The 27538-nt window shown below is 45.0% G+C and overlaps 1 protein-coding gene across 5 annotated transcripts in view; it reads right to left on the bottom strand.

Moving 5' to 3' along the window:
* KLHL12 (kelch like family member 12) overlaps positions 1-27538 on the bottom strand; it is a 230533-nt gene that overhangs the window by 180496 nt on the left and 22499 nt on the right. For all 5 annotated transcript variants that reach the window (XR_007774757.1, XM_050956221.1, XM_050956222.1 and 2 more), the window contains 6 exons: positions 16802-16951; positions 15599-15713; positions 13050-13156; positions 2313-2508; positions 1225-1383; positions 241-339 (listed from right to left, as the gene is read on the bottom strand). Coding sequence is in view for 4 of the 5 variants with exons in the window: in XM_050956221.1 (XP_050812178.1) it covers positions 241-339; positions 1225-1383; positions 2313-2508; positions 13050-13156; positions 15599-15713; positions 16802-16951 (826 nt within the window). In the remaining variant the exon portion in view is untranslated. The remainder of the gene's footprint in view (positions 1-240; positions 340-1224; positions 1384-2312; positions 2509-13049; positions 13157-15598; positions 15714-16801; positions 16952-27538) is intronic.

The following is a 27538-nucleotide window of genomic DNA, read 5'->3' as shown; positions in this document are numbered from 1 at the left end:
ACAACACTGTCCCATTGGCATCAGGGCTATAATGGAGAAAGCAAGAAAAGCCTCATTGTGGAGCTAAGTCAACGGTCACCCAGGGCTGCGTAAGGACTGCTGCTAGGATCGCTGTGCATCTATAACAGTGCTAAGCGCCACAGGCCAGCAGATATATGATGGCCTCCAGGATATGAAGGCAGGGCAGAAATCATTGCTCTATTCAATCCAGAAGTGCACCCTGCATATCGGAGTTCTCACCTGAGCGCTTGGTGGCCATTGGGGTGACATTTGTCCAGTGTCCAGTGTGAGGATCATACCTCTCTACAGAGTTCAGGATGTTTAGCCCATCATAGCCACCTGAAACAACATGGGAACAAACAGTGGGTTCAACTCCAATCACTGTTTCTGCAAAGAGAACATTGCAATGCCTGTGTCTGCTCCATCCCCGATGGCTCTGGCTTAGTGACTCCTTGGCAGTGTGAGCAACACTACTCACAGCACCTTGCAAGGCTGAACAAAAGGAAACACAGAATCTAGCCTGCACCAGGCAGGGATCGAAGTTCTGGAGGCCACAGACAGCAGGGGCTGGGGATGACCTGAGCTGGAAGGCACAGGCAGCCATTGCAACTTTTTCAGGAAATTGTATACAAAGTGGCCATGTCACACTGTCTCAGCAGGGGAAGAACACTGTGGTACCAGCCCAGAGGGCAAGGAGAAGAAGGGAACAAGGGAAGGTTGGGAAACCTAGGATGGAGCAGTAAGTGAAAATGTAGCAGACAGTGTGAGACACGAGATTCCCCTAGAATAGGACCATGACAAGGGTGGTCAGAAAACAAAGCCATGGCGCTGCCTTGACCAAGGGCCATGGAGAAGCATCCAAAGAATGAACTCATTTAAGAGTTTAAGACCATTCTCCATCTGGGACTCACAACATTCAGCCTGCACGTTCCAGCAAGTACACATCCCCCAACTTCTTCATATCTCAGCTGGCACATGGCCCAGCACACCTCCCATGGCTTCAGTACAAGCCATCAACATGTCTCCTCAGCAGTGACTATGTGAGAAATCTGTCTGCTGACTGAGCTACCTAATATCTCAGGAGAGCGAAGTATTCAACAACTGGGATTCTCTTTTAGGCTGTATTCTGCACATCCCAGGAGCCCGTTATAGATGGTATTTGCCCTGAATTCTGGGTGGAACACTAATAGTTGCAGAATGCTGATGGATCCTAAGGTCACCTACCGAGGCAGTAGATAACACCATTAGCTACAACCAGTCCTGCTCCTTCCCGAGCTGTTTGCATGTCTCCCAGCATACTCCACTGATCAATATTTGGGTCATATCTTTCCATACTGGTGTGACGTCGGCTTCCATCAAAACCACCAGAAACGTAGATCATATCTGCAACATAATACAGGGAGCAGATTCAGAGAGACATGAATACACACACATGCCCTTCCCTCTCCAGCACTTCCCACCCTTTATACTATTTCATGCACACCATGTACATGTGTCCCTGTGCACAGAAGAGGCTTAGGGTCACTTGGACACTGCCATTCATTGATGTTACATCAGCACTTCCTTAGAATGAATATTTAAAAGATGCAACACACTATGCTTGAAACCTGCTGCATAAATACCAGCCCAAAGGCATTCCTTAGCTATATTCCCTCATACAGTTTTACTGAAAAATATCTACATGTATTGGTTATATTCAAATTGTTCCCTGCAAATGACATTTCATCAAATGTTTAAAAACATGTTAAACTGCAGCAAATGAATCAATACAGGCCCTGAAGGTGCTCCCAGCCGAGAGAGGGGGAACGGGGCCAATCTGTTAGCACTAGGCTGACCAGATGTCCCGATTTTATAGGGACAGTCCCGATTTTTGGGTCTTTTTCTTATGTAGGCTCCTATTACCCCCCACCCTCTGTCCTGGTTTTTCACACTTGCTGTCTGGTCACCCTAGTTAGCACCAGGTCCCAGTAGTGACTTCCAGCTGGGACACACAGAAGTTGGTCTCTGGGAGCAGCATGTTTCTAACAACTGCCTGGGAGATGAATTCTGAACTTCAGGGTATAGAATGGAAGATTCCCGCTCCCTGGAGCTAGAAACACATACTCTTAGGATGAAGAAGAGGAAGGGCTGCTCTTACGGTTAATGGGCAAGTGATTTTCTATCTCAAACTCCAAATGCTGAGGGATACAATCTCCAAACAGTTACTCCTCTTCCCTTATCGGCTACCTACCCTCAGAAGGTGCTGACACACTGTATTTCATGCTGGCAATGGACCTGAGTGGCCTCTGTGACAAGTGCTGATCAAAGTGTACCTCCTAGGGTAGTGGCCCCTGCCAGGCCTCGACGAACATTCATTGGAGCCACTGAGTACCAGATGCCATCCTCATCCGACGTATAATCCAAGCACTCCACAGAGCTGAGACGGGAGCGGCCGTCGTATCCCCCAATCACGTAAATCCGATCATGCAGGGACACCGTGGCAACATAGCGCCTCTTACGGGTGATGCTCTAACACATTTGAAGAAGTGTCAAAGACAGAAAATGACACCAATATATTCAAAACGATCAGAGTCTCTCTAGATTATTCCATCTCTTTTTGCTCTTACACTGAAAGGGACCTGTTCATATAGCCAAAGCCCTCAATTCTATGTGGCATACTGGGTGAAAATTATATGTAGGAATCCTGGATCTGTGTGTATGGATCCCCTTCCCTATGTCTCCCCCTCAGCGCTCCCACCTCCCAGTCCAATATCCTTTGCACTATTTATTCTGCAATTAAATTCAGTTTACTTTCTGTTGCCCCCAAAATTTCAACGTTCCGGAGACGTTTGCATTCCCACCACTTGTCAGCACTGTAGTAATTGTCAAGAGGAAAAGCTGGAAAGTTTGGCAGACGTGTAGGGAACATCTTGGGGGTTTCACCCCCAGAGCAGAATGGGATTTGGGAATTCATGGCATCCAGGCTCTTCCAGGTAGGAAATGCAGCTCCTTCCTCCCTTCTCCCACCTCCCCCCACTTGGTAGGGGTGGAGGTGGCTTTACATTTGGGGAGTAATGTTCCTCATTCTCCATCCCAGGAGCCACTAGTTCCTCCAGTGTCCTCTCTCCACTTTCTCCCATTACATTCAGCAACAAACATGCATGTTAGCAAGGTCTCTCTGTTACAATATCAGTGGTGAAATAGTTACTGTTGACATTTAAATGATCATCAATAAACTTCACAGTTTTAAGGCCCCACTGAGATGAATGGGGCAAGCCACACTGAAACTACAGCTCCCTGAGAGTGTCTCTGCACACTCAGTTAATGAAATAATAGTAATAATTAGCCTTCATACAGTGCTTGTTATCAGCAGATCAAAAAGTGATTAAAAAGAAGGTATCACTATCCCCATTTCAGATAATTAAACTGAGGCACAGAGAGGTGAGCAAAATCCAGTGTGTAATAGTAGCAGAGCTGGGGACAGAACTCAGGTGTCCTGAGTCCTGGCACCTCCAAAACATCACTTCATGGCTCAATTTCCATTCATAGTTTGATTTTTTTTCCTGGGGCATATGAGACTTAATGGTGACCTGCAAAGGAAAGAATAGGGCTAGAGCCTTTTCTTAAAAAAATTCTTTACAATGGATAAAAGAAGAATGTGAATGGTTTTTTGTAAGTTTTTTCCCTTGTTTCTTTTCCTATAATAGAAATTCAGGTTCTGTCTAGGCTCTGAGGGTATGTCTATACACCAAAGAAAAACTTGTGGTTGGCCCACGCCAACTCACTCAGACTCCCAGGGCTCGGGCTGTTTCATTGCTGTGTAGATGTCCAGGCTTGGGCCCTAGGTCTGGGACCCTTCAGCCCCACAAGGTCCTGAGCCCAGACACCCAAGCCACGGGTGTTTAGTTGCTGTGTAGACACACTCTGTGGTGACTGTAGACTTAGTGATGAGATGACATCATAAGAAACCGAAAGTTATAGTAATTGAGAGAAGGGATTTTTAATCTGTTAAAAACTTAAAAACTAAAAACAAACAGCTATTTAACTTCAACAACATATTAATATTTTGGAGAAAGGATGTATTTTGTTTACAATTCCCCAACCTCATACCTGCAATTAAGGTGGGAAAGCAGATAGTGCACATGCTCTGAGACACTCAGCAAAACCAGGGCAGATCAGAGTTGACACTCCTGATAGATACTTCTGAGGTAAAAAAAATAAAAATAATTTTTTTTTAAAGCCAGAAACAAACAAAAACCCTTCCATTCCTTTTTTTTATCCATCTTAAAAGGAGCAAAAAGGTCAGAAGCCCAATCCGATAAAGTCCTTTGCAGGTTTAAATATATATATATATATATATTTTTTTTTTTTTGGATGCAGAGCTTATGTAGCAATTTAAAACAAATCAGCAATAATGCAGCCCTGTATACAGCCCTGTAATCACATCACACAGAGGGTTATGATTTAGTGTTGCAGGAGAGACAGCATACTTCCACCACTCCTCTCTTGCCCTGGAATTTCCCTGTTCAGTCCCTAATTTCTCCCCCTTACCTTTTCTCTTCCTCCCTCTCCCCTACTCCTTTCTCCTTTTCTGATCTTGGAGAACATCTGTTGTCCTCTAGCTCACAGAAAATAGTAGCAAGCAGGAATGGCATTTTCCTGGATAATGAAACTGGCTTCTCTACCCTAATCCTTTACTAATCTCTATGGCTAAAATATCAAGATTCCTATATAATCCTTTCCTGTGATTTAAAAAAAGCCCTACTCTCAAGTACATAAGGAGTTGCAGCTGTGCATAAAATTGGGAGTTCTTCACATTTTCCACAACTGAGAACAAGGAAGCCAAAAATAAGTTAAGATTTACTTGTTGGGGCACGGGGCGGGGCATGGGAGGAGAGAAGAAGGGGGACGACACATTAGAACACAGCCCATTTTAATTAAGCAGCACACAAACGTCTGGAATCCAACACTTTTCCCAGATCGTAAAAAAAAACAAAAAAAAAAACCCAACGACTTTGCCTGCCCTATAGTAAACATTGACATTTACAAACAAATCAGTTGCTCCAATCAGTAGTTAGAGAGAGGCTTAAAATGGAACTCTAGACTCAACTTTAGCTCTGCAGAGGCAAAACACACGTGTTTTCAACAAAAGGAAGAGTGCTCTACAGCAGTGGTTCTCAAAGCTGGTCCATCACTTTTTCAGGGAAAGCCCCTGGTGGGCCGGTTTGTTTACCTGTCGCATCCACAGGTTCGGCCGATCACGGCTCCCATTGGCCGGTTCATTGCTCATGGCCAATGGGGGGGTGCAGGAAGCGGCGCAGGCCAAGGAATGCGCTTGCCGCCGCTTCCCGCAGCCCCCATTAGCCTAGAGTGCAAACCACAGCCACTGTCATCATCTGACATCTGTCATCATCTGAACCTGCTGTAACATGAAATATATGGCAGAATGCTGGTAAAACAGAGCAGGGGACATAAAATTCTCCCCAAAGAAGTTCAGTCACAAATTTAATTAATCATCATTTTTTTAAATGAGCATCATCTGCATGGAAGCATGTCCTCTGGAATGGTGACCAAAGCAGGAAGGGACATACGAATGTTTAGAATATCTGGCACGTAAATACCTTGCAACACCAGCTACAAAAGTGCCATACAAACGCCTGTTCTCACTTTCTGGTGACATTATAAATAAGAAGTAGGTAACAGTATCTCCCGTAAATGTAAACAAACTTGTTTACCTTAGCGACTGGCTGAAAAAGAAGTAGGGCCAAGTGGACTTTTAGTCTCTAAAGTTTTATACTGTTTTATTTTTGAGTGCAGTTATGTTAAAAAAAATCTACATTTTTAAGTCACACTTTCATGATAAAGAGGCTGGGGTGGTGTAGTCAACCGCTTTGAGAATAGGTTCAGAAGAAGGGACAGCGGAATCAGCTGGCAAATCGACATCCTGGTAAGAAAAGCATACCACGCCTGCCACACAGGGGCTATTAGTATGACCCTGGCACAGCTGGTCCGTATTTTGAGCAACACTCTGTGTAGAAGTGGCATCGGGGGCGGGGGGAATGTGTACAGTGATTTGCCGCTCCATTGGATCATGAACGTGTCCCTCAAGGAGTGTTTCCCTAGGCCAGCTCTGGAGCAGGATTCCGGAGACTTGGTTTTGCGGTTGCAAAAAGCTCCAGTTTTGGGTAATCCCATATTTTAAATACGTTGTGTAGGACGGTCTTGTTTATCTCCCATGCGTGATCTAGGGAAAATGGTCTGCTGAGCTCGTCCGCGGCAGTGTTTAAAGAACCGGGTAGGTAAGAAGCTGAAAACTAGATATTGTGTTGGAGACACCAATTCCAAAGCTTCATAGCTTTGGTGCAAAGAGATGAGATCGAGCTTCTCCTTGTCTGTTTAGATAAAACATGCAGGCGATGTTTTCAGTCTTGATCCTGTTTTGGTTTTTTGATGAAGGGTAGGAATTGGAGGCAAGCGTTGCAGACTGCTCGTAGTTCTAGGTTTATGTGTAAAGAAGCTTCGGTTGGGGGCGTATCTGTAGTAATTATAATGGAGGGGGAGTCCTGTGGGAATGAGACTCCAGAGCAGAGATTGTGTGGAAGAATCCATGAGTGAGTCCTTGACTTTGGTAGGGATGGATAGAAGTCTGTTTAGACCGTGTACATTTGGTCTGTAGACATTGGTCATCCAGCCTTGGAAGCACCACATACAGAGGCGTGAATTTTTTACCACAAAAGTACAAGAGGCCATATGGCCCAGAAGTTGTAGGGAGTCTCAGAAAGTGATCTGAGGGTTGTTCTGCAACTTGGTGATCAGATTTCTTATGGTGTTGAATCTGTCGAATGGGAGAGATGCGAGTCCTGTTAACAAATCGAGGTGTGCACCTATGAACTCCAGTTGTTGGGTAGGAATCAATGTAGATTTGTTCGTTTATATGTAGGCCAAGACCCTGGAAACAGTTGACAGTCATCTGGGTGGATCAAACGGCCTCCTCAAGACGCTGCACTTTGAGGAGGCAATCATCCAGTTAAGGTAAAATTATGACTCCTTTTTTCCTTAGATGAGCCGTTACCCCCGTGAGAATTTTGGAAAAGATGTGGGGAGCTATTGAGAGGCCCAAGGGCAAAACTCTGTACTGGTAGTGCTGTGAGCCCAGAACAAAGCGGAAAAAATGCCTGTGGGCAGGATGTATAGTTACATGAAAATAGGCGTCCTGCAGGTCAAGGGCTGAAAACCGATCTCCCTGCTCCAGCGCTGGAATTATGGTTGTGAGGGTAACCATTTCGAATTTTTGCTTTTTGATGAACTTGTTGAGTCACCTGAGGTCGAGAATTGGCTGTCATCGTCTATTTTTCTTTTCTGTTAAAAAATAACAAGAGTAAAACCCCTTTTCTTTGTGCTGATCGGGCTCCTATTTGCAGGAGATGTTGTACCTCTTGGTGGAGCAAGTGGTCATGAGAGGGGTTCCTGAAGAGGGATGACATACATGGGAGGTATAGACAGGAAGGGAATGGAGTAACCCATTCTGATAACCTCTAAGGCCCATTTGTCGGTAGTAATGTTCTGCCATTTGTAGTAAAAAAAGTAGCAAGCAGTGCCCAACAATATGGGTAGGTAATATGAGCACTGGAGTGGGGGGGAAGTCTTCTATACCCTTGAGCAAGGCTTCAAACCTGCTTGTTAGGTAGAGGGGGTTGGGAGTCGACAGAGTGGAGCAGCGACATTGGTACCTAGGTCTCTGGTGTTGTTGCTTTTGGTGATCATATGGCCTCTGGTGTTGCTGAGTGAAGGTTGGATATCGTGGACATTGATATCGCTGATACCTATATTGTCTCCTTCTAGTCAATGGTGTGTGGATGTCTAGGGACCTGAGCATTGCTCTGGAGTCCTTCATGGTATACAACACTTTGTTGGTCTTTGTGGTGAATAATTTGTCTCCATCAAAGAGGAGATCTTCCACAGTATTCTGAATCTTGTGTGAGAAAGAAAAAGATGTGATGCTGTTGCAAAAAAAGCGAACGTGATTCTGGGATGCATTAACAGGTGTGTTGTGAGCAAGACACGAGAAGTCATTCTTCTGCTCTACTCTGCGCTGGTTAGGCCTCAACTGGAGTATTGTGTCCAGTTCTGGGCACCGCATTTCAAGAAAGATGTGGAGAAATTGGACAGGGTCCAGAGAAGAGCAACAAGAATGATTAAAGGTCTTGAAAACATGACCTATGAAGGAAGGCTGAAAGAATTGGGTTTGTTTAGTTTGGAAAAGAGAAGACAGAGGGGACATGACAGCAGTTTTCAGGTATCTAAAAGAGTGTCATAAGGAGGAGGGAAAAAACTTGTTCACCTTAACCTCTAAGGATAGAACAAGAAGCAATGGGCTTAAACTGCAGCAAGGGAGATTTAGGTTGGATATTAGGAAAAAGTTCCTAACTGTCAGGGTGGTTAAACACTGGAATAAACTGCCTAGGGAAGTTGTGGAATCTCCATCCATATTTAAGAGTAGATTAGATAAATGTCTTTCAGGGATGGTCTAGACAGTATTTGGTCGTGCGATGAGGGCAGGGGACTAGATTCGATGACCTCTCGAGGTCCCTTCCAGTCCTAGAGTCTATGAATCTATAAGATGGAACCCATGAGGCCCAACGCATCACGACTGCTGTTGCAATGCCCCTAAGACTATGGCTTTGATTGCTGGCTCCTGTCCTCAGGAATATCGGTAATAAAGTCCATGAGTTTCCTGTAATTTCTGTGGCCACATTTGGCCAATAGGGCCATGTAATTAGCCACCCTGAATTGTAGTGTGGATGACACAAACTTTTCAACCAAGTAGGCCCAACCTTTTACAGTAACTCCTCACTTAATGTTGTAGTTATGTTCCTGAAAAATGCGACTTTATGTGAAACGATGTTAAGGGAACCCAATTTCCCCATAAGAATTAGTGTAAATAGGGGGGATTAGGTTCCAAGGAAATTTTTTTCGCCAGACAAAAGACATTATATACACATACAGTATATGTTTTAAACAATTTTAAACAAAGAGTTTAATTTTGTACACAGCAATGAATGATTGTGATGCTTGGTTGAGTAAGAGGGTAGGATATTTCCCAGGGAATGCCTTGCTGCTAAATGATGAACTAGCACTCGGCTGAGCCCTCAAGGGTTAATACGCTGTTGTTAATGTAGCCTCACACTCTACAAGGCAGCATGGACAGAGGCAGGAGGGAGGAAACACAATAGATGCAGGGCAGAGGCTGCAAACACTTCCCTGCAAAAACTGAACATGATGATGAGCCCATGCTATCCAGCTGGAGCGCACCACTCCCTCCTCCTGACAACAGATGCACGGCTGCACAGGTGCTGACTTTCCAAACTGCTGGGGGATGCGTGCATGAGTGAGAGAGAGAGAGCGAGAGATGCACTGCCCCTTTAAGTACACGGACCCCACTTCAAGTATGTTGCCCTTTTAAGCAGATCAGCCAGTTCAGACAGGAAGCAACAGCTTCCAGCAACCTCCCTCCTTTCTGTCTCTGAGCCCTGTCCCCCCTCCCCACTTTGGAGAGAGGGAGTAAGGAATGGGGGAGGAGGGAGAGGCAGGAGCAGGGGGACATCCTGATATCAGTACCCCTCTCCCTCCACAAGAAGGAAGCTCCTGGGAGCAGCTTGAGGGCAGGGCAGAAGCAGCACAGCAGTGGGGGGAGGGCCACCTGAGTTGCTGCTAGGCAGCTGCTGAGTCACACACCTTACAGGGAATTTAACGGAGCTGATGGGGGGCAGCCCCCCTGGTTCTAATCCCCACAAGGAGGGGCTGCTCTCTTCCAGAGAATCCTGCAAGCAGAGGACAAAGCAGGCAGCTGCCAAACAACATAATGAGGGAGCACTGTGCAACTTTAAATGAGCTTGTTCCCTAATAGATCAGTAACATAACAACGAAACGTTAATCAGGACAACGTTAAGTGAGGAGTTACTGTACCGTCTTTGTTAAAGGAGGTGGATGGGAGATGCTGTTGTTTGTTCCTTTGGTTAGCTGCTTCAACTACCAGTGAATTTGGTGCTCGGTGCATGAAAAGGAACTCCTGAGCTCTTGGAACAGACATAGTATTTCCAGTCTGCTAGCTTGCAAGCAGGTGTTATAGTGGCCGGTGTTTGCCAGATATTCTTGGCAGGATCCATAATGGTGCATTAATAGGAGAGCAATCTTAGATGCACTGGAAGTCTGTCAGCTCATGCTGATTTTCAGATACTTCCTCCAGGGTAATCTTAAATTCATTAGCCACTCTTTTGAAGAGATCCTGAAAATTAGAAAAATCATCCACTGTTGTTGGATGTGGGGGCATAATAGCCTCATCCAGTGGGGATGGTGGCTTAATTAATATTGTTTGGAGAGGGGTCAGATGCCTCTTCTTCTGCGTGCAGCACTGCAGGTTGTTCCTGTAGTTCAGTCGCAGATGTATGCACAGGTTCAAGAGGAGATGCGGTGTCACCTTTTCTGGGGCTGTGTCGGTCACCATGGTGTCTCCTGTATGATTCCCAGGGACCCCATTAATGCTACTATCTGGGAAATGGCATGGGTGGTCCCATCCATGGGTGTGCATACCAGGGTGGTAGGTCCTTGGTGTATGAAGATCTTGATCTCCTGTGTCCCATGCTGACTGGGGTCTGGAATTGGGAGGAATGGTATGGTGAAAAACCTCCCTGAACATCAGTCCTCATAACTAGAGAAGTGAAAGGGAACAGGAGCTGTCGGGGCCACATTGATAGGTCTGGTTAGAGATCAGTATCAAGCAGAGGGAACTGTAGGGTCAGTGATACCAGCAAATCCCTTGAATGAACAAACTGTGGTGCCGCAGCGTTTGCAGCCAGAGTGCATTCTGTTAGCTGCAATTGTGATGCCATGGGTCAGGTGGTCCTGAATGCTGCTGTGCCGTAGGGGCAGGAATAGTGGCTTGAGGTGCCGGTGCCACAGTAGCAACTGCACTAGGCTGTGACATGGGCAGGCTCAGTTGAATTGGCACCGGGTCTTTCAGGGTGCTGCTCAGTGCTGCATGAGAAGAGGCAGGCAACTTTAAGCCTGAAGCCCTGGCATCGGGACGGTGTGCCTTGGAAGCAGCCAGGGTACGTGCAGTGCCAGAGGTGCCTGGCGCTTCATATGTGCTGAGCCATGGAGTGGTCGGCACTGAGGAGATAAACCTGCTTGGAGATCGTTTGGGAAGTGATAAGTCTTTGTGAGGCAAGGCAGGTGGTTGTTTTTTTGCCTTTTTTTTTTATTACTCTTTTGCTGACCTAGGAGGGTTCTGTGTCGCTCAGGAATCCGCACCTGGTTTGGAGGCAGGTACGAGGGACTTTTCCATTAATATTAACTTGAGCCTGAAGTCTCTGTCTTTTCATAAAATCATAGAATATCAGGGTTGGAAGGGACCTCAGAAGGTCATCTAGTCCAACCCCTTGCTCAAAGCAGGACCAATCCCCAGACAGATTTTTACCCCAGTTCCCTAAATGGCCCCCTCAAGGATTGAACTCACAGTCCTGGGTTTAGCAGGCCAATGCTCAAACCACTGAGCTATCCCTACCCCCAACTTTTAATTTGCTACAGTAGATACATTTCTGGGGGATGTGGGACTCCCCCAAGCAGCGAACACATTGAGAGTGGCCATCCGAAATAGGGATGGTGTCTCTGCATGTAGTGCAGCACTTAAAACCTGGTGAACCAGTCAGATTATGAATTGACAGGAAAAACAGGAAGGAAGAAAAAAAACTGAGTTTTTTTGTTTGTTTGTTTTGAGGGACTGGGAAAGGAAAAATAAAACGTATCTGACTAAATACAGGGTAAAACTGTGTAAAACTAACTAGACTAGCTAAAAGCAAAGAAATTGCTTTCAGGCCAGGGACAGTAGAGAAGGAATTGAGAAGACTGGCCATGCATGTGTGCTATTGAGACACGGTGGGCGCGTGAGGCAGGCACCGCGCATGCACGGCCTGTGTGAGTACTGCTGAAAAATCTCCGAGCGAAGGCACAGGGACGCACCAACACACGGAGTGGAGCACCCACAGGGACACTCATTTTGAAGAAGAATGGGCTCTTCAATCTAGTAGAGAAAGATAAAAAACAATCCAACAGCTGAAAGTTGAAGCTAGAGAAAATTTAGACTGAAAACACAGTGTAAATGTTTGACTGCAAGAGTAATTAACCATTGGAACAACTTACTGAGTGTTGTGGTGGATTCTCCATTACTGACAATTTTAAAATCAAGATTGGATGTTTTTCTAAAAGATCTGCTCTAGGAATTATTTTGGGAAAGATACACAGCCTGTGTTATGCAATGGTTCCTTCTGGCTTTGAAATCTATTAATCTATGAAGACATTTTTCTCAATGTATATTTCCTGAGATAATATTGTAATTAATCTTTCCAAAAAACCTGATATGTCTATGTTATCAATATTAAGACTAATGACCATCAAATAGTGGCATCTTTCCTCCACAGATCTTACTGTGCTCTACAAACTTCTCTTATTTATTACACACTATTTATACACTAGCATCATTTCACCACTGAAATACAGACTCAAGTGTGGCAGCTGTTTAACAGCTAATAGCAACATTACACAACAGCTTAGGAGAGGAAATGGAGAATACAGAATCTAACTGCAGACGTAATTTAAGGAGGTAGATTACAATCATCCAAGCTGGAACACAGAAACTCATACAAACAGTTGCAAAAAGTTTCAGAGGAATTTTTAACAGCCATAAGAGCTTGGGATCTAAATTTAATATCTCACCTAAAAGACAGTCCCACAAGCAGCAAAGAGCTCTTGGTACTGAGTTGGGGCACCGGTGCAAATCTCAGTCAAGCGGAGGAAGGATGCTGAATCATTAATACTTCTGGCAACATCTAAACCTCAGCAGTCCCTCTGAATATAAATCTCCAATTCTAAGCGGAAGAGAATTGACAGTCCATATGGGGAACACTAAGCAATTATCCCCTTACCAGAATGTTTAGACCTATCAGTGTTTTGATCCATTACATTTGCAGGACACACTGGTGTTGAAAAATGTGGGAAAGCAGATGATTCCTTACCGGCAAGAAACTCCACTCCTGGGTCTTTGGGTCATATTTTTCCACCACGTCAATAGGTGACTGCTGACTACCAAAGCCTCCAATCACTAGCAGAACCTCGTTAGCCCCTGTAGAAGAAAAGTCCAGAGTCAAGTTAATTCCTCTGCCACCAAAAGGTCACCTAGAAAGAATCCTTTAAGGAAATTTTTGGATCCATCCTGGAAGGATGGTCTGTGCCAGGAATGATGGGGCACAGCTCCCTCTTTAGCTGAATATTGCTGTCACTGCTCTTTGTCTCCCTCCCCGCTCCATACAGACAAATATTCAGCCTTCCCCACACTTAAAAGTGGCTGGTGGAGGGTGCATGCTCCTCCTAGCTTATTCTCACAAGAATGTTTTCCTTTCTCATCATCTAAGTTACCCCTCAGATGCAGGCCAGAGAGAACACCCTCCCTCATTCACCGTTTCACTGTGAGCATCAATGCCCTATCCCCTCCTCATGCAACCAGTTGCTGCTGTACCTACCTAGCTACCCCCACTGAAGCACAGTAGGAGACCTATCCTGATAGAAGGAAGCAAGTCAGCTACAAAATACTCATAATTAAAGGCAGAGGGAATGATTTGGGGGAAGAACTATTTTCTGAAAATATTAAATTACAAATAAAGTCATTTTCAGGAGACCATGAAGTTAATTGTGTTGAATATTTCTCCTATAAAGGAAAGAAAAGAGTTCTGTGCCCTTTTTGCTTCTTTATCATGTACAAAGAAGGCCTGAAAGGATTTTTCCTGCCTGTTCTGTTTAGCTTAGAAATATCAAGAATATAATGTTTCCTCTTCTGTTTTTTTCTGGAGGTCTCTTGAAGGCGCAGACTAGTGGAGTGGGAGCCTGTTGAGCCCCTACTTAAAGGGGAGCAGTGTTGGATCTTTAACAAGGAAACTTATTTTGTCAGTAGTTTGAGTTAAATAAGTAAATAAATACATCAAAGAACAGTGTAATCGTTTCAAAATCTCTTCCCCCACTCAGTTGCCCAATTTCACCTCCTTGCTACTCATTCCATCATCATCCTACTACTTACCCAGTTGTCCATAATAGTGCCAAGTAAAACAAGGATAGCCAAGCCCTGAAAAGAAAAAATCCTAAATATTCTGCCTAATCCTTCCTTGTACATCACAGAGAAGGGGGGAAAAAAATCAAACTATTTCTTCCTTTGCAGTCACCTTAAAACTATGTAAACAAGCAAATGATTTTGAAGCATGTATTTTATCCCAAAGCTCCACAGAGCTCTCTCCCATTTCTGTCTGATTTCTGCCTGTTCTCTGAGTGTATGTCTATGCAGCAATTTAAGCCCAGGTCTCAGGCAAGGCTCAAGCCAAACCCCCCTTGCATACACACAGCAAATATGCTAACCTAGGGCTCAGACCCAGGATCCCAGGACACTGCAGGGCTGGAGGGTCTGAGTCATAGAATCATAGAAGATTAGAGACCTCAGAAAGTCATCTATTCCAATCCCCTGCTCAAGGCAGGACCAACCCCAACTAAATCATCCCAGCCAGGGCTTTGTCAAGCCGAACCTTAAAAACCTCTAAGGAAGGAGATTGCACCACCTCTCTAGGTAACTCATTCCAGTGCTTCACTACCCTCCTAGTGAAATTGTTTTTTCTAATATCCAACCTAGACTTGGTCCTGCTTTGAGCAAGGGGTTGGACTAGATGACCTCCTGGGGCACCTTCCAACCCTGATATTCTATGATTCTATGACTTCCCCTACTCCTCCTTGTTCCGTCATCTGCCACCACTGAGAACAGCCTAGCTCTATCCTATTTGGAACCCTCCTTCAGGTAGTTAAAAGCTGCTATCAAATCCCCCCTCACTCTTGTCTTCTGCAGGGTTAACTGGGTGAAATTTTATGGCCTATGTTATGCAGGAGGTCAGACTAGATTATAATAGTTCCTGGGTGGGAGTTGTCGAGAGAGCTGAAATGCATTTTTCCCCTGCAAAAGGACTGCCAAGAGCAACTGAACTCTAACTACACTGCAATGAACTGAGCTCAACTCTGCAGACCTGTCAGAAAGAGAGATCGTAACTTCAAGCAAGAAGGGCGCTTGCTAAAGCATGTGTCAAAGAGAGACAAAGAGCTTATTTTTGCTCTTTAACACTGAGGTATCTCTTCACTTCCTACCTCCCTGGTGTTTTTAATGATCTGGGTAAAGGGGTAGAAAGAAACTCTCTCACCATGTTGGCATACACATCTAGAAGCATAGACGACTTTGAGGGGAAAGACAGTCTTGTCACTAACACACAGGACTGGAAGTTAAGGAGATCTGGTCTCTATTCCCAGCTCTGTCACAAATTCAGTGTTTGTTCTGAGACAAATCACTTCCATTCTCTGTCTGTTTCCACCCTCTGTACAATGGGACTATTACTTGCTTCCCAAAGGGTTATGAGAGTTAGCTCATTAGTATCTGTGAAGCACTGAGATCATCAGTCAGAAGGCACTAGACAAGCATCTAAATACAATACCTGGCAATGTCCCAGAGAACCTCCTGAGTGTCTTTTCCTTTGTTGCTCACCTAGACGTGCTCTGGTCCTGGGTCCCTGCATCTGACTCCGGAGCTCAGGCCTTAAGTGGAATTTCTTAGCTTCATCTACAAGGTCTCGGCACGGCAAACTGCATCGTATAAAAGGCTGGGAGAAAACATGCATATGTTGTATGTTTGATTTCTTTTAAATTCCCTAGAAACAATCATGTTAGAACCAGTTCCACTGGATTTAAATGACATTAAAACTCTGGCTTGCATGATGACCTGCTGGCAACAGAGAAAGGCTGCAAGTGCTACAGACGAAAAAAGGCCAAAAACCTGCACAGTGCCAGATACTGCAGGGCTCCCTAACTGTGGAAGAACAAACAAGACCGAGTAAATTACCAAACTAAGATAAAACAATTTAAGCAATATTTAAATTAGTTCAACTATGTCTATGCTGGGGATTGGCATCAGGATAATAATATTAGTTTTAGATCAATTTCATTATACCAGTGAACCATTCTAATGTAGTTTGCCGCAGGAAACAACATGGGCAGCCTCCGGGCCAGCAGCCGAAGTTTGAGTGCGTGGGAGAGGGCTCAGAGCTGGGGCTTGGAGTGCAGGGCGGAGTGCATGTCCCTGCAGCTCCAAGGTGGAGGGACCAGGGAGCTCTGCACGCTTCCCATGCCTGCAGGTACAGCCCCCGCAGCTCCCACTGGCTGTGGTTCCTGGCCAATGGGAGCTGCAGTGCCAGCGCTTGTGTTGAGAGCAGTGCACAGAGCCACCCTGGCCACCCCCCGCCAGGAACTGCAGAGACATGCCAGTCAGAGCCGGGAGCCTGCCAGCCCCACCAACCCTTCCCACCCAGCATCAACGAGGGCCTACCCGCCCCTCCCTCCCCAGCACAGGTCCTGGGCTGTGTACTGCAACCTGCTCCCTCCAGCACCCCCAGACCGCTATCCCAGATCACCCCACAGCCCCCTGCCTCAAGTTTTAGTTAGGGGTATATAGTAAAAGTCATGGACAGATCACATCCATGGTTTACTGCCCGTGACCTATCCATGACTTTTACTAAAAATACCCGTGACTAAAACATAGCCTTAATTATAGGCCATCGCTGAAGGGAAACAGTATGGAAAGAGTCCCCAGTGTGTCCTGTTGAGATATGTGGGGCTGAACTATGGGATGCAAAGGAATAATAATATTGACTCTTAACCTTTCTATATCACAGGATCACTGTGCTGTTTATACCTCGGTGTCTATGACATCTGTGATGTAGCGTGGGGTAAGAAGCGGCATGCGCACGTACTGCAGCAGCTCTGGCAAGGAGTCCTCCCGTTCCTTTTTTGAGTGTTTCACCCAATTTATAACTGCCTCAAAAACAGGTTCTTCAGAATCCACCTAAAAAGAAAAAGCATTGATCAGACTTCAGAGAGGGTTGTTCCAGTGTCTGGATTTGGGATGAACACTAACTTTCCAGATTGTTGACTCTGCTTCTCAGTTAGCAAAAATGTTGAATTCTTAAGCAACTGTTTATCATGAGGGTTTCAAAGAATGATATTTACAAATGATCACCAAGAAGTTGTCTTTGATTTTTCCTATTTGAAGTGCCACCCAATTGTTTCCTTTTATATCACCATATCTCCCAATAGCTTTCTGGAACTTTCTATAGCCATTAGAATTTACTCATCGTGCTCCCATTAATCCTCTGCAGCCCATGTTCAAATGCCCAAACACTAACCTCTTAACACCAGATGCTCCGGCTTTCTTGGTCCATTTCTCCCCACTTGAAGAAACCAACCTTCAAATACCCACCCTCTCCCAGAGATATTTACTGACTCTGGAAAACTGAAATCTGTTGCAGACAGATCTGAGCACTTTGGCTAGGCTCTGAAAATACAAATTGTTTGACTGTCGGTAATTCCGGGGCACTCTAAAAGTGCAACCACTAAGGAGAAGGCTCGTAAGTAATTAAGGTTTCAGTAAGTCACTGGGGTTGGGCAAGAAACAGCAATGGGACATGAGTACCCACCTTACTGCCAACATGACTAGCGATTTCATTCCAGTCATATAGGAAAGCCAGCTCCACTTCCTATGCTTTGGATTCTACATCTCAAATGGGTCTTGCTTCAGAAGTAAGGGCAGGCCAGATATTAGGCAGATGTAGGGGTCTGGTAAAACCTCACGGGTTTCAGCCACAAGATGATACCCCAGCCAAACCAAGTGAGCATATCAACAAACCCTTGGAGGATGCTGTAGGTTTAAAGATGAGGTAAAGCTCTTACAAGGAACGCTCAGAGAGCACAGCCCCAGGTAAGGGGGCAGTTCTACATACAGAAACTCACTCTGAAACATAAAGCATACAGCCAAGATTGGTCACTTCCCTTTAAAACTATATATGAAGTTAATTTTCTTCCTTTCAGTATTGTACTTGGTGGGCTTGATCAAAAACACAGCATAAAATCTAAACATATCAAAGGCATGAATTGATACTCTGAGAGCATCCTTGAAATACATAAGCAAGTAGAAGTGATCATGCCCTTCTCTGTTAATACCCGAACAGCAGATCCCCATACCTAACAAATCTGCTGCTAAAATCCCACTTTAGAGACAGGAGAAGCTGCTGTAAACCTCAGGAATTTGAACACCACCAGCTTCATTTCCTCCCCAGTGTAACGTCTATAGAGCACTCACTGAAATAATGGCCGAGGCAGATCTGAATGTTACAGGATCCTTAATTCTGTGAAGACAAGTGTTACTGCCACTTATATAGTGTCCCCATGATAAAAAAAAAAAAAAAAATCAATCTCCAGACTAAGGGCTGGTACAGCATTAAAATCTCAGCTCCTGAGCTGAGTAAAACTACCATCCACACATGGGTTGCTGTCTCCTGCTCTCCCCAACACTCCTCTTGCTGCCAGAAACACTCAGAGCTCATTGCATCCATTCCCCCACCCCCTTGAAACAGAAAAAAGGCAAATGGGAAAACAGAGGGACAACAGGACCAGCACATGAGCAACAACAATCTCAATCCAGGCATGCTGGTGAACTTCGGAAGCCCAAATTTACACTCACTCGTTTGCAACCTGGGACGCAAATCTTGGACTGTTCCTGGAATAGCCATCATGGCTGCTACAATACATAAATTTGGTTTAGCCCAATCTTTACAAGAATGACTGCAGGGCAGCAATGCATATAGTCAAACAACTAGAAGATTGTAAGGTGAACTGCAAGACCATGCTATACTCGATAATGCAGCAGTTAGATGGCTGAATAATCTAGATATCAACTTGTATGCTCACAACCCGGGAAGAATTAGTAGGGGAGGCAAAAGTGGATGGGAACCTGGGAGGCAGTAACCATGAGATGGTCGAGTTAAGGATCCTGACACAAGGAAGAAAGGAAAGCAGCAGAATATGGACCCTGGACTTCAGAAAAGCAGACTTTGACTCTCTCAGGGAAATGATGGGCAGGATCCCCTGGGAGAATAACATGAGGAGGAAAGGAGTCCAGGATTGCTGGCTGTATTTTAAAGAATCCTTATTGAGGTTGCAGGAAAAAAACATCCCGATGTGTAGAAAGAATAGTAAATATGGCGAGCGACCAGCTTGGCTTAACAGTGAAATCCTTGCAGATCTTAAAAGCAAAAAAGAAGCTTATAAGAGGAAGATTTGACAAATGTCCAGGGAGGAGTATAAAAATATTGCTCAGGCATGCAGGAGTGAAATCAGGAAGGCCAAATCACATTTGGAGCTGCAGCTTAGCAAGAGATGTTAAGAGTAACAAGAATGGTTTCTTCAAGTGTGTTAGCAACAAGAAAAGTGTGGGCCCCTTACTGATGGAGGGAGGCAACCTAGTGACAGAGGATGTGGAAAAAGCTAATGTACTCAATGGGTTTTTTGCCTTTGTCTTCACAAACAAGGTCAGTTCCCAGACTGCTGCACTAGACAGCACAGTGTATGGGGAGGAGCTGACCAGCCCTCTATGAAGAAAGAAGTGATTCGGGATTATTTAGAAAGACTGAATGAGTAGAAGTTCATGGGGCCAGATGCACTGCATCCGAGAGTGGTAAAGGAGTTGGCAGATGTGATTGCAGAGCCATTGGCCATTGTCTTTGAAAACTCATGGTGATCGGGGGAGGTGCCAGATGACTGGAAAAAAGCTAATGTAGTGCCCATCTTTAAAAAAGGGAAGGAGGAGGATCCGGGGAATTACAGGACAGTCAGCCTCACCTCAGTCCCTGGAAAAATCATGGAGCAGGTCCTCAAGGAATCAATTCTGAAGCACTTAGAGAGGAAAGTGATCAGTAACAGTCAGCATGGATTCACCAAGGGCAAGTCATGCCTGACTAACCTAATTGCCATCTATGAGGAAATAACAGAGGTCTGTGGATGAGGGAAAAGCAGTGGACGTGTTATTTCTTGACTTTAGCAAAGCTTTTGATACGGTCTCCCACAGTATTCTTGCCAGCAAGTTAAAGTAGTATGGGCTGGATGAATGGACTCTAAGGTGGATAGAAAGCTGGCTAGATCATCAGACTCAACGGGTAGTTGAGCTCCATGTCTAGTTGGCAGCTGGTTTCAAGCCGAGTGCCCCAAGGGTCAGTCCTGGGGCCGGTTTTGTTCAATATCTTCACTAATGATCTGGAGGATGGCATGGACTGCACTCTCAGCAAGTTTGGAGATGACACTAAACTGGGAGGAGTGGTAGATACACTGGAGGGTAGGGATAGGATACAGAGGGACCTAGACAAATTAGAGGATTGGGCCAAAAGGAACCTGATGAGCTTCAACAAGGACAAAGTGTAAAGGATGCACTTAGAATGGAAGAATCCCATTCACTGTTACAGACTAGGGACCGAATGGCTAGGAAGCAGTTCTGCAGAAAAGGACCTAGGGGTTACAGTGGATGAAAAGCTGGATATGAGTCAACAGTGTACCCTTGTTGCCAAGAAGGCTAACAGCATTTTGGGCTACATCAGTAGAAGCACTGACAGCAGATCGAGGACGTGATCATTCCCCTCTATTCGCCATTGGTGAGGCCTCATCTGCAGTACAGTTTTGGGCCCCACACTACAAGAAGGATGTGGAAAAATTGGAGAGAGTCCAGCGGAAAGCAACAAAAATTATTAGGGGGCCTGGAGCACGATTTCTGAGGAGAGGCTGAGGGAACTGGGATGATTTAGTCTGCAGAAGAGAAGACTGAGGGGGGATTTGATAGCTGCTTTCAACTACTTGAAAGGGGGTTCCGAAGAGGATGGATCTAGACTGTTCTCAGTGGTACCAGATGACAGAACAAGAAGCAATGGTCTCAAGTTGCAGTGGGGGAGGTCTAGGTTTGATATTAGGAAACGCTCTTTCACTAAGAGGGTGGTGAAGCACTGGAATGGGTTACCTAGGGAGGTGGAATCTCCTTCCTTAGAGGTTTTTAATGTCAGGCTTGGGATGATTTAGTTGGGGATTGGTCCTGCTTTGAGTGGGGGAGTTGGACTAGAAGACCTCCTGAGGTCCCTTCCAACCCTGATATTCTATGATTCACTATACAGAGTTTTTGTTTGCTAATTTCTTATTAAGGTGTCTGTTAGCTGGCATTAGATAAAGAGAAAGACAGAAATACTTTCTAGTTGGTAGATATAGCTGTCCAGCTAGTAGGTGTCTGTTACATTTTCAAACCAAGCCTGAAGTGATTTATTTCAATAGTTTATTGCAGCAGTGCACTCTACAGGTTAATTGTGTAAGACAGTTCTTCCACTGCATCAATTTTAAATTGGCCACTTTTTAATTTTGAATGGCCTTTTATACTTGTATTATTGGGAATGGATTACTAGGAGTTCATTACGGTAGTGAGCATTTCTCTTTTCCCACCTACTTTGAAAACTAAGTAAGGGTAGCCTTTTTTCAGCTCTTATTGAACTGAATGTTCTGTGATAGATCTATCAGTTTTCTTCTTCTGTAGACCTTTTCTATTTATTATTTCTCTGCTTGATTTGTGATGAGCAAAACTGAACATAATGTTCCAGGTGAGAACCTGCCCTTAAGTTTCTGTAATAGCCCATTGTGACAGATTGTACCCCTATATATCCTTTTTACAAGAGCATGATAAATTTTATACAAAGTATGCCTTGTGAGTTATCATTTCAAAACTCAATGTGCTGAACATTATTGTTCTGGTAAAACCTGTGTACCAACATTGTGTGTAAGGTTATAAGATTCTAATGTAGAACATTGCTGTGACATGTTCCAAAGTTAGAGAAGCAGGCCCAAACCAGTTTTTCAGAGACAAAAGACACACTGATGTCCCGGCCAGATATCAGAATAATCAAATAGATTATCATGGGCTATCATCTGGTTACATGGCCATTCTTTGGCAGGAAGAAGGGTGTGAGCGAGAACTTCACATACTGGCACTGAAACAGTTGGGGGTTTTCTGTGCAAACAGAGTGACTGTCGCCTGAACCCAGCTGGGGGTGATCCTCCAAGAGGGGAGAAGGGTATAAGAATGAGAAAAACAGGCTCCCAAATCACCTCTCTCCATTCATCTCTAGTCATGACACCAACAATATTTGAAAGACAAAGGAAGCATCATTAAACTCAGGGAAGGTCCTGGCTGAAGCAATCCAGCCATCTGTAAGCTTGTGGTGAGAAAACCTTTTGCTTTTCAATTCACTTTGCTTGTTAAATTAGATATCAGTTTGCATTTTACCTTTTATTTTCTTTGTAACCAATTCTGACTTTTATGCCTCTTTACTTGCAATCATTTCAAACCTATCCTTCTGTAGTTAATAAACTTTTATTGTTTTACCTAAAACAGTATTTGTTTGGGAACCTCCACTTGAGATAACAGCGCTGGTGCAGATCATTTTCCATTGATGAAACGATGGACTTTCTATGAGCTTGTATTGTCCAGAAGGAGAGAGCTGGGCAGTACAAGATGCACACTTCTGGGGACAAGTCTGGGACTGGGAGTTTGCTGGTGTCGCCCTGTATGAAATTCATGAGTGGCTGGTTTGAGCATTCATGTAATTCAGCTGGGAGTGATTTTGCATGACAGAGGCTGTGTGAGAGCAGGACCAGGAATGGTTTGTTGTCACAACAGTGTAAAAGGCACCCCAGGTTGGAGATTTAAGGGGACATAGTGATTCAGCAGTCCAGATTGTACCCTGGGAAATGTCACTCCAATATAATGTTTTCCATAGTATTTTCTATCACTGCCTTGATAAACGCTAACATATTCACTGTCTTGGTGGCTCCTATGCACTGAGCTGCGCACAGATATCGAGATTTACTCCTGGCACCTACTGAAGACATAACTAATTCAGAAGCCAGCAGCATGCATACAGAGCCTGAACTGTTCTTTCCAGTGAATGTTATCTAGCACTTCCCCATACTGAACTTCATTTCTCATTGCATAGCCATGAGTTGGGTTGAGTTAATTTGGTTGGGTCCTTCTGGAACTCCTCTCTAGTGTTGACTAACCAAAAATGTTAGGTCAATACGTTCTCTCATCTCACTGTCACCTCCTCTTTTGGAGCATAAACATAGCATTCTAGTCCTAGCGCAGATCCGCAGGGCACCCCACTATTAATCTTGTTTCATGACAAAAATTGGCACTTTTTCTTGTACTTTGCTTCCTTTTTCTTAAACAGGTTTCCATAGATGCCAGGACTTGACCTCTTATATTGTGATTAGCAAGTATGCTCTTGGGAACTGTTGCAGAGTCATGGAGTTTAAGGCCAGAAAGGACCATCAGATCATTTGTCTGACCTCCCTTATATCACAGGCCATCACCACCACCCACACTAAACCCAACAACTAAAATTATACCTACTATTACAGCCCACAGGAGACAAGAATATTACATACTATAGGCAGAGAATAGAAGGGACCGATGTACACCAGTGCCTGAGAAAATTATTAAGTAAGATATAAGGGAAGAGCAAAATGGGTACCTAACAGTTCTCCTCTAGCTGTTATTATATTTGTTTATTCAGACTTCAAACAGGTCTTATATACTTGTTGGTTTGTACCTATGAGTCTATGCTCCTCTAAGTGAAGAGAGGCAGCTAACGTGAATTTTGGAGGGCACAACTGTGGACTCTGTGCTTGGAGGTAGTGAGACTTGGTGAGTGGTGCATTTGGTCTGTCTATGGGTTGTTTGTTTACTTGTGTGTACACACTGCATAGCTGGGACATGGACCTCACAGTAAGCCTCTGAGACAGATCTGTTGATTGGTGCCTTGGAAAGGGCTGCATGTCTCTGACCCTTAGAGCTGCCATCTGCCCTGCTGTCTGATGTCTCTGAGTGGTCAATCTCTTCATAGCAGAGAGGAGGTGGAAGCAAAGATGAGCTAAGCAGGGAGATTTGGTATAAAAAGGCACTTGCTAAGTGAACTTGAAAGCCACGAACAGAGGCAGCTAACAAAAAGACTTTTGGAGGATTTTAGAGAGGCTTTCCTGCAAGGTTCAGCTTTGTGTGTGATTTCAAGGTGACCAGTGATGTAACAATGAAACATGATGGTGTTCTGCAATGGATTTAGCCATGTTTTCTTTCCTGCCTGATACCAGAGGGGGCTTCCTGTGCATGAAATGAAAGTTGGTGGTTGTGCTGGAAGAAAAGGTTCTTGGATTAGAGGAACAAGTAGAGATACTACTAAGAATAAGAGAAGCTGAGGAGTTCCTTGACAGCCAGGTTCAGGAAACATCAGTACCGAAAGGAGCAGGCCATCAAGAAGTGGTGAGAGAGGTCAAGTCAGAGAAGAGGCTTTTCAGTTCATAACTAAGGCTACGTTTTAGTCATAGTTTTTTTTTTTTTTTTAACTATATACCCCTAAAAACTTGGAGCAGGGGGCTGTGGGTGCTCAGGAGGGTGGACGGTGCAGCTATTGGGGTGGGGGGGGGGATGCAAACCTAAGACCCCTGCTGGTGCATGAGGGTGGGGCAGGGCAGGCGGCAACATACAGCCCAGGACCCCTGCTGGCGCTAGTGCAGGAAGGGCAGGAGAGTGCGTGGGGCTGGAAGGCTCCCAGATCCCACCGGCATGTCCCTGCAGCTCCTAGAGGGAAAGGGAGCCCTGAGCACTGCTCCCACCAGAAGTGCTGGCTCTGCAGCTCTCATCAGCCAGGAACCGCAGCCAATGGGAGCTGTGGGGGGCAGTGCCTGTGGGGGGCAGGAAGGGCACAGAGCACCTTTGCCCATCCGCCCAGGAGCTGCAGAGACATGCCAGTGGGAGCCAGGGTGCCTCCCCTAATCTAAGTGCTGCCTCACACCCCTACCTCTGCCCCACCCCGGAGGCACGCAGGCTGGGACTTGTGCTAGGGGCGGTTTGTGTGTGAGGCTGGTGGGGCTGGCAGGCTCCTGGCTCTGACCGCCATGTCCCTGCAGCTTCTAGGTGCAGGGATGGCCAGAGGGACTACTGCCACAAGCACCAGCTCTGCAACACCCATGGGCCAGAAACCACAGTCAATGGGAGGTACAGGGGCGGCGTACTGCAGCACTCGGAGCCCCCTGCCCCTCTGCCTAGGAGCTGCAGGGACATGCCGGTAGGAGCCAGGGAGCCCCCCCAGAGGTAAGCGCCGCCCCGCAGCCCAACCCCTTGCCCCAGCCCTGAGCTCCCTCCCACACACCCAAACTGCTGCTGCTGGCCCAGGGGCTGCCTGCCTTTCTAAACACTGTAGATGAGAATTTCCCAATTAAAAAAGTGTTGCATCCAACATGGGGGAAATTCTATATTAGACCTTGTCTTGATGAAGAGGAAGTGATCACAGAACTAAAAATATACAGTAGCTTAGGAACAAATGATCATAAGTCGATCACATTTATAATGTGGAGGCAGAATAAATTATAGATCAGTGATACACATACTTGATGCTTTAAAAGGAACCAATTTTATAAAGCTGGAAACAATTATTAGCCAAATCAGCTGGGAGGAAGAATCAGAAAAATGTGAATGATATTTGGGAATTAATAACACTTTTCTAGATGCCCAAAAAAAGCCACAATCCTACAATTGAGGAAGATGGGCTGTGCTAGTTAAAAATACTGATTTAGAGGGGAACTGAAGGCTGGTATACAAAATAAATATATAAACAAATGGAAGGAAGGGGAAGTTCATAGTAATGAATATAAATCAGAAGCAAACAATTACAGAAAATTAATAAGAGAAGAAAGGAACAAAAGGAGAAATCTATGGTCAGCAGAATTAAGGACAATAAGGAGGAATGTTTTAAATATATTAGGAACAAAAAGAATTCTAACTGGTATTGGTCCATTATTAGATGGAAATGGTAAAAGTATCAATAATAGTGCAGAAAACACAGAAGTGTTCACAAAATTATTCTGTTCTGTAATAGGGAAAAAACACAGATGATGTAGTTATATCATATAACACTCTTTCCATTCCACTAGTACCTCAGGAGGATGTCGAACAGCAGCTACTAAAGTTAGACATTTTTAAATCAGCACGTCCGGATTACATCCATCAGAGAGTTTTTAAAAAAGAGCTGTCTGAGGAGCCTGCTGGATCATTAACATTGATTTTCAATCAAACTTGGAGGATGGGGAAGTTCCAGAAGACTGGAAGACAGGGCTTTGGAGTGGAGGCCGGAGCAGCTCTGGAGCAGTGGAGCTGCAGCTTTTTGCACAGCTCCAAAGCCCTGCTGGAAGAAAGCTAATGTTGTGCTAGTTGTTAAAAAGGATAAACAGGATGCCCTCTCCTCTAAGTGCTTCAAAATGGATTCCTTGAGGACCTGCTCCATGATTTTGCCAGGGACTGAAGTAAGGCTGACTGGTCTGTAGTTCCCCGGGTTCTCTTTCTTCCCTTTTTTAAATATGGGAGCTATATTTGCCTTTTTCCAATCATCTGGGACCTCCTCCGATTGCCACCAATTTTCAAAAATTGGCTCTGGAATCACATCAGCCTACTCCCTCAGCACCCTTGGATGCATTAGATCTGGAAAGATTGATAAGGAGAGCACCATTCTGTTCCCTAGTGTGATTTATGGGTTTGTGGCAGACACCAACCAATCAGGGGTGGCTCTAGGCACCAGCAAAGCAAGTAGGTGCTTGGGGCAGCCCATTTGCAGGGGCAGCAGCTCACAGGGATCAAGCCTGGGAGCTGAGAACCAACAGGGGGCCCTGGGAGCTGTAGTTCCTTGATTAGCTCCCTGCCTATAGAGCCAGCCCTGGAGCAGGGAAAGAACTACATTTCCCAGCATGCCCTTGGCCGCCATAAACAGAAAAGGGAGTGGGAGGGAGTATGGCAGCTGAACCTCATGCTGCAGCTTGCTGTGAATAGAGAGCTCAGTGCTAGAGCGGGGTGGCACTGTGAATGGGGAACAAGTGTGCCCAAGGAGTAGAAGGCTTTGGCCCAGATACCCCCTTCAGAAGACATCCCCAGACTGGATTAGGTATACTGGTGTAACCTCACCTTGCAGCCCCCAAAGGAGGAATTGTGTGGACTAAATGGACAGTGCCCCTCTCTATCTGAAACCTAGCAAGGGAGGTATGTGGATCCCACTAGAGTTTAAAATGAAAAGTAAGGGACGGGAGGCTCTCCTAGGGGACTTCAGCAGCTTTAGATACAGTACTAGGCACGTAGGAGGATTTCCACTTCTGAGCCATGAAAGCAGAAATTTACTTTTCCTTTCCAGATTTAGATAATATTCAGAAAAGGAATCTAGCACCTGCCTTCCAGATTTGAACACCTCAAAATTCAGGAGTGCTCAAGCGCAATTTGGGCAGCTGTTACTGCATTTCTCCCAAATCAAATATACTGATCCACTGTAACCTGCTGTAGAAAAAGTAGGATAAAATTGAGCAAGAAATCCTTCCCAGTGGTTTTAGGACTGGAATTGCTATTTTCAACAGACATTGACTTTTTTTGTTTGTTTGTTTTATTTGTTTAAAAGGAAGACAGTGATATTGCACTGGCAAATTCCCCATTGAAAGAAAGAGTGGAACAAAAGAATAATAAAGGCACCTCAACTTTTCC

The sequence above is a fragment of the Gopherus flavomarginatus genome, chromosome 5 (assembly GCF_025201925.1).
Source record: "Gopherus flavomarginatus isolate rGopFla2 chromosome 5, rGopFla2.mat.asm, whole genome shotgun sequence".
Taxonomy (NCBI): domain Eukaryota; kingdom Metazoa; phylum Chordata; order Testudines; family Testudinidae; genus Gopherus; species Gopherus flavomarginatus.
The sequence above is the reverse complement of the archived record's forward strand: the minus strand, read 5'-3'. Positions and strand labels throughout refer to the sequence as shown.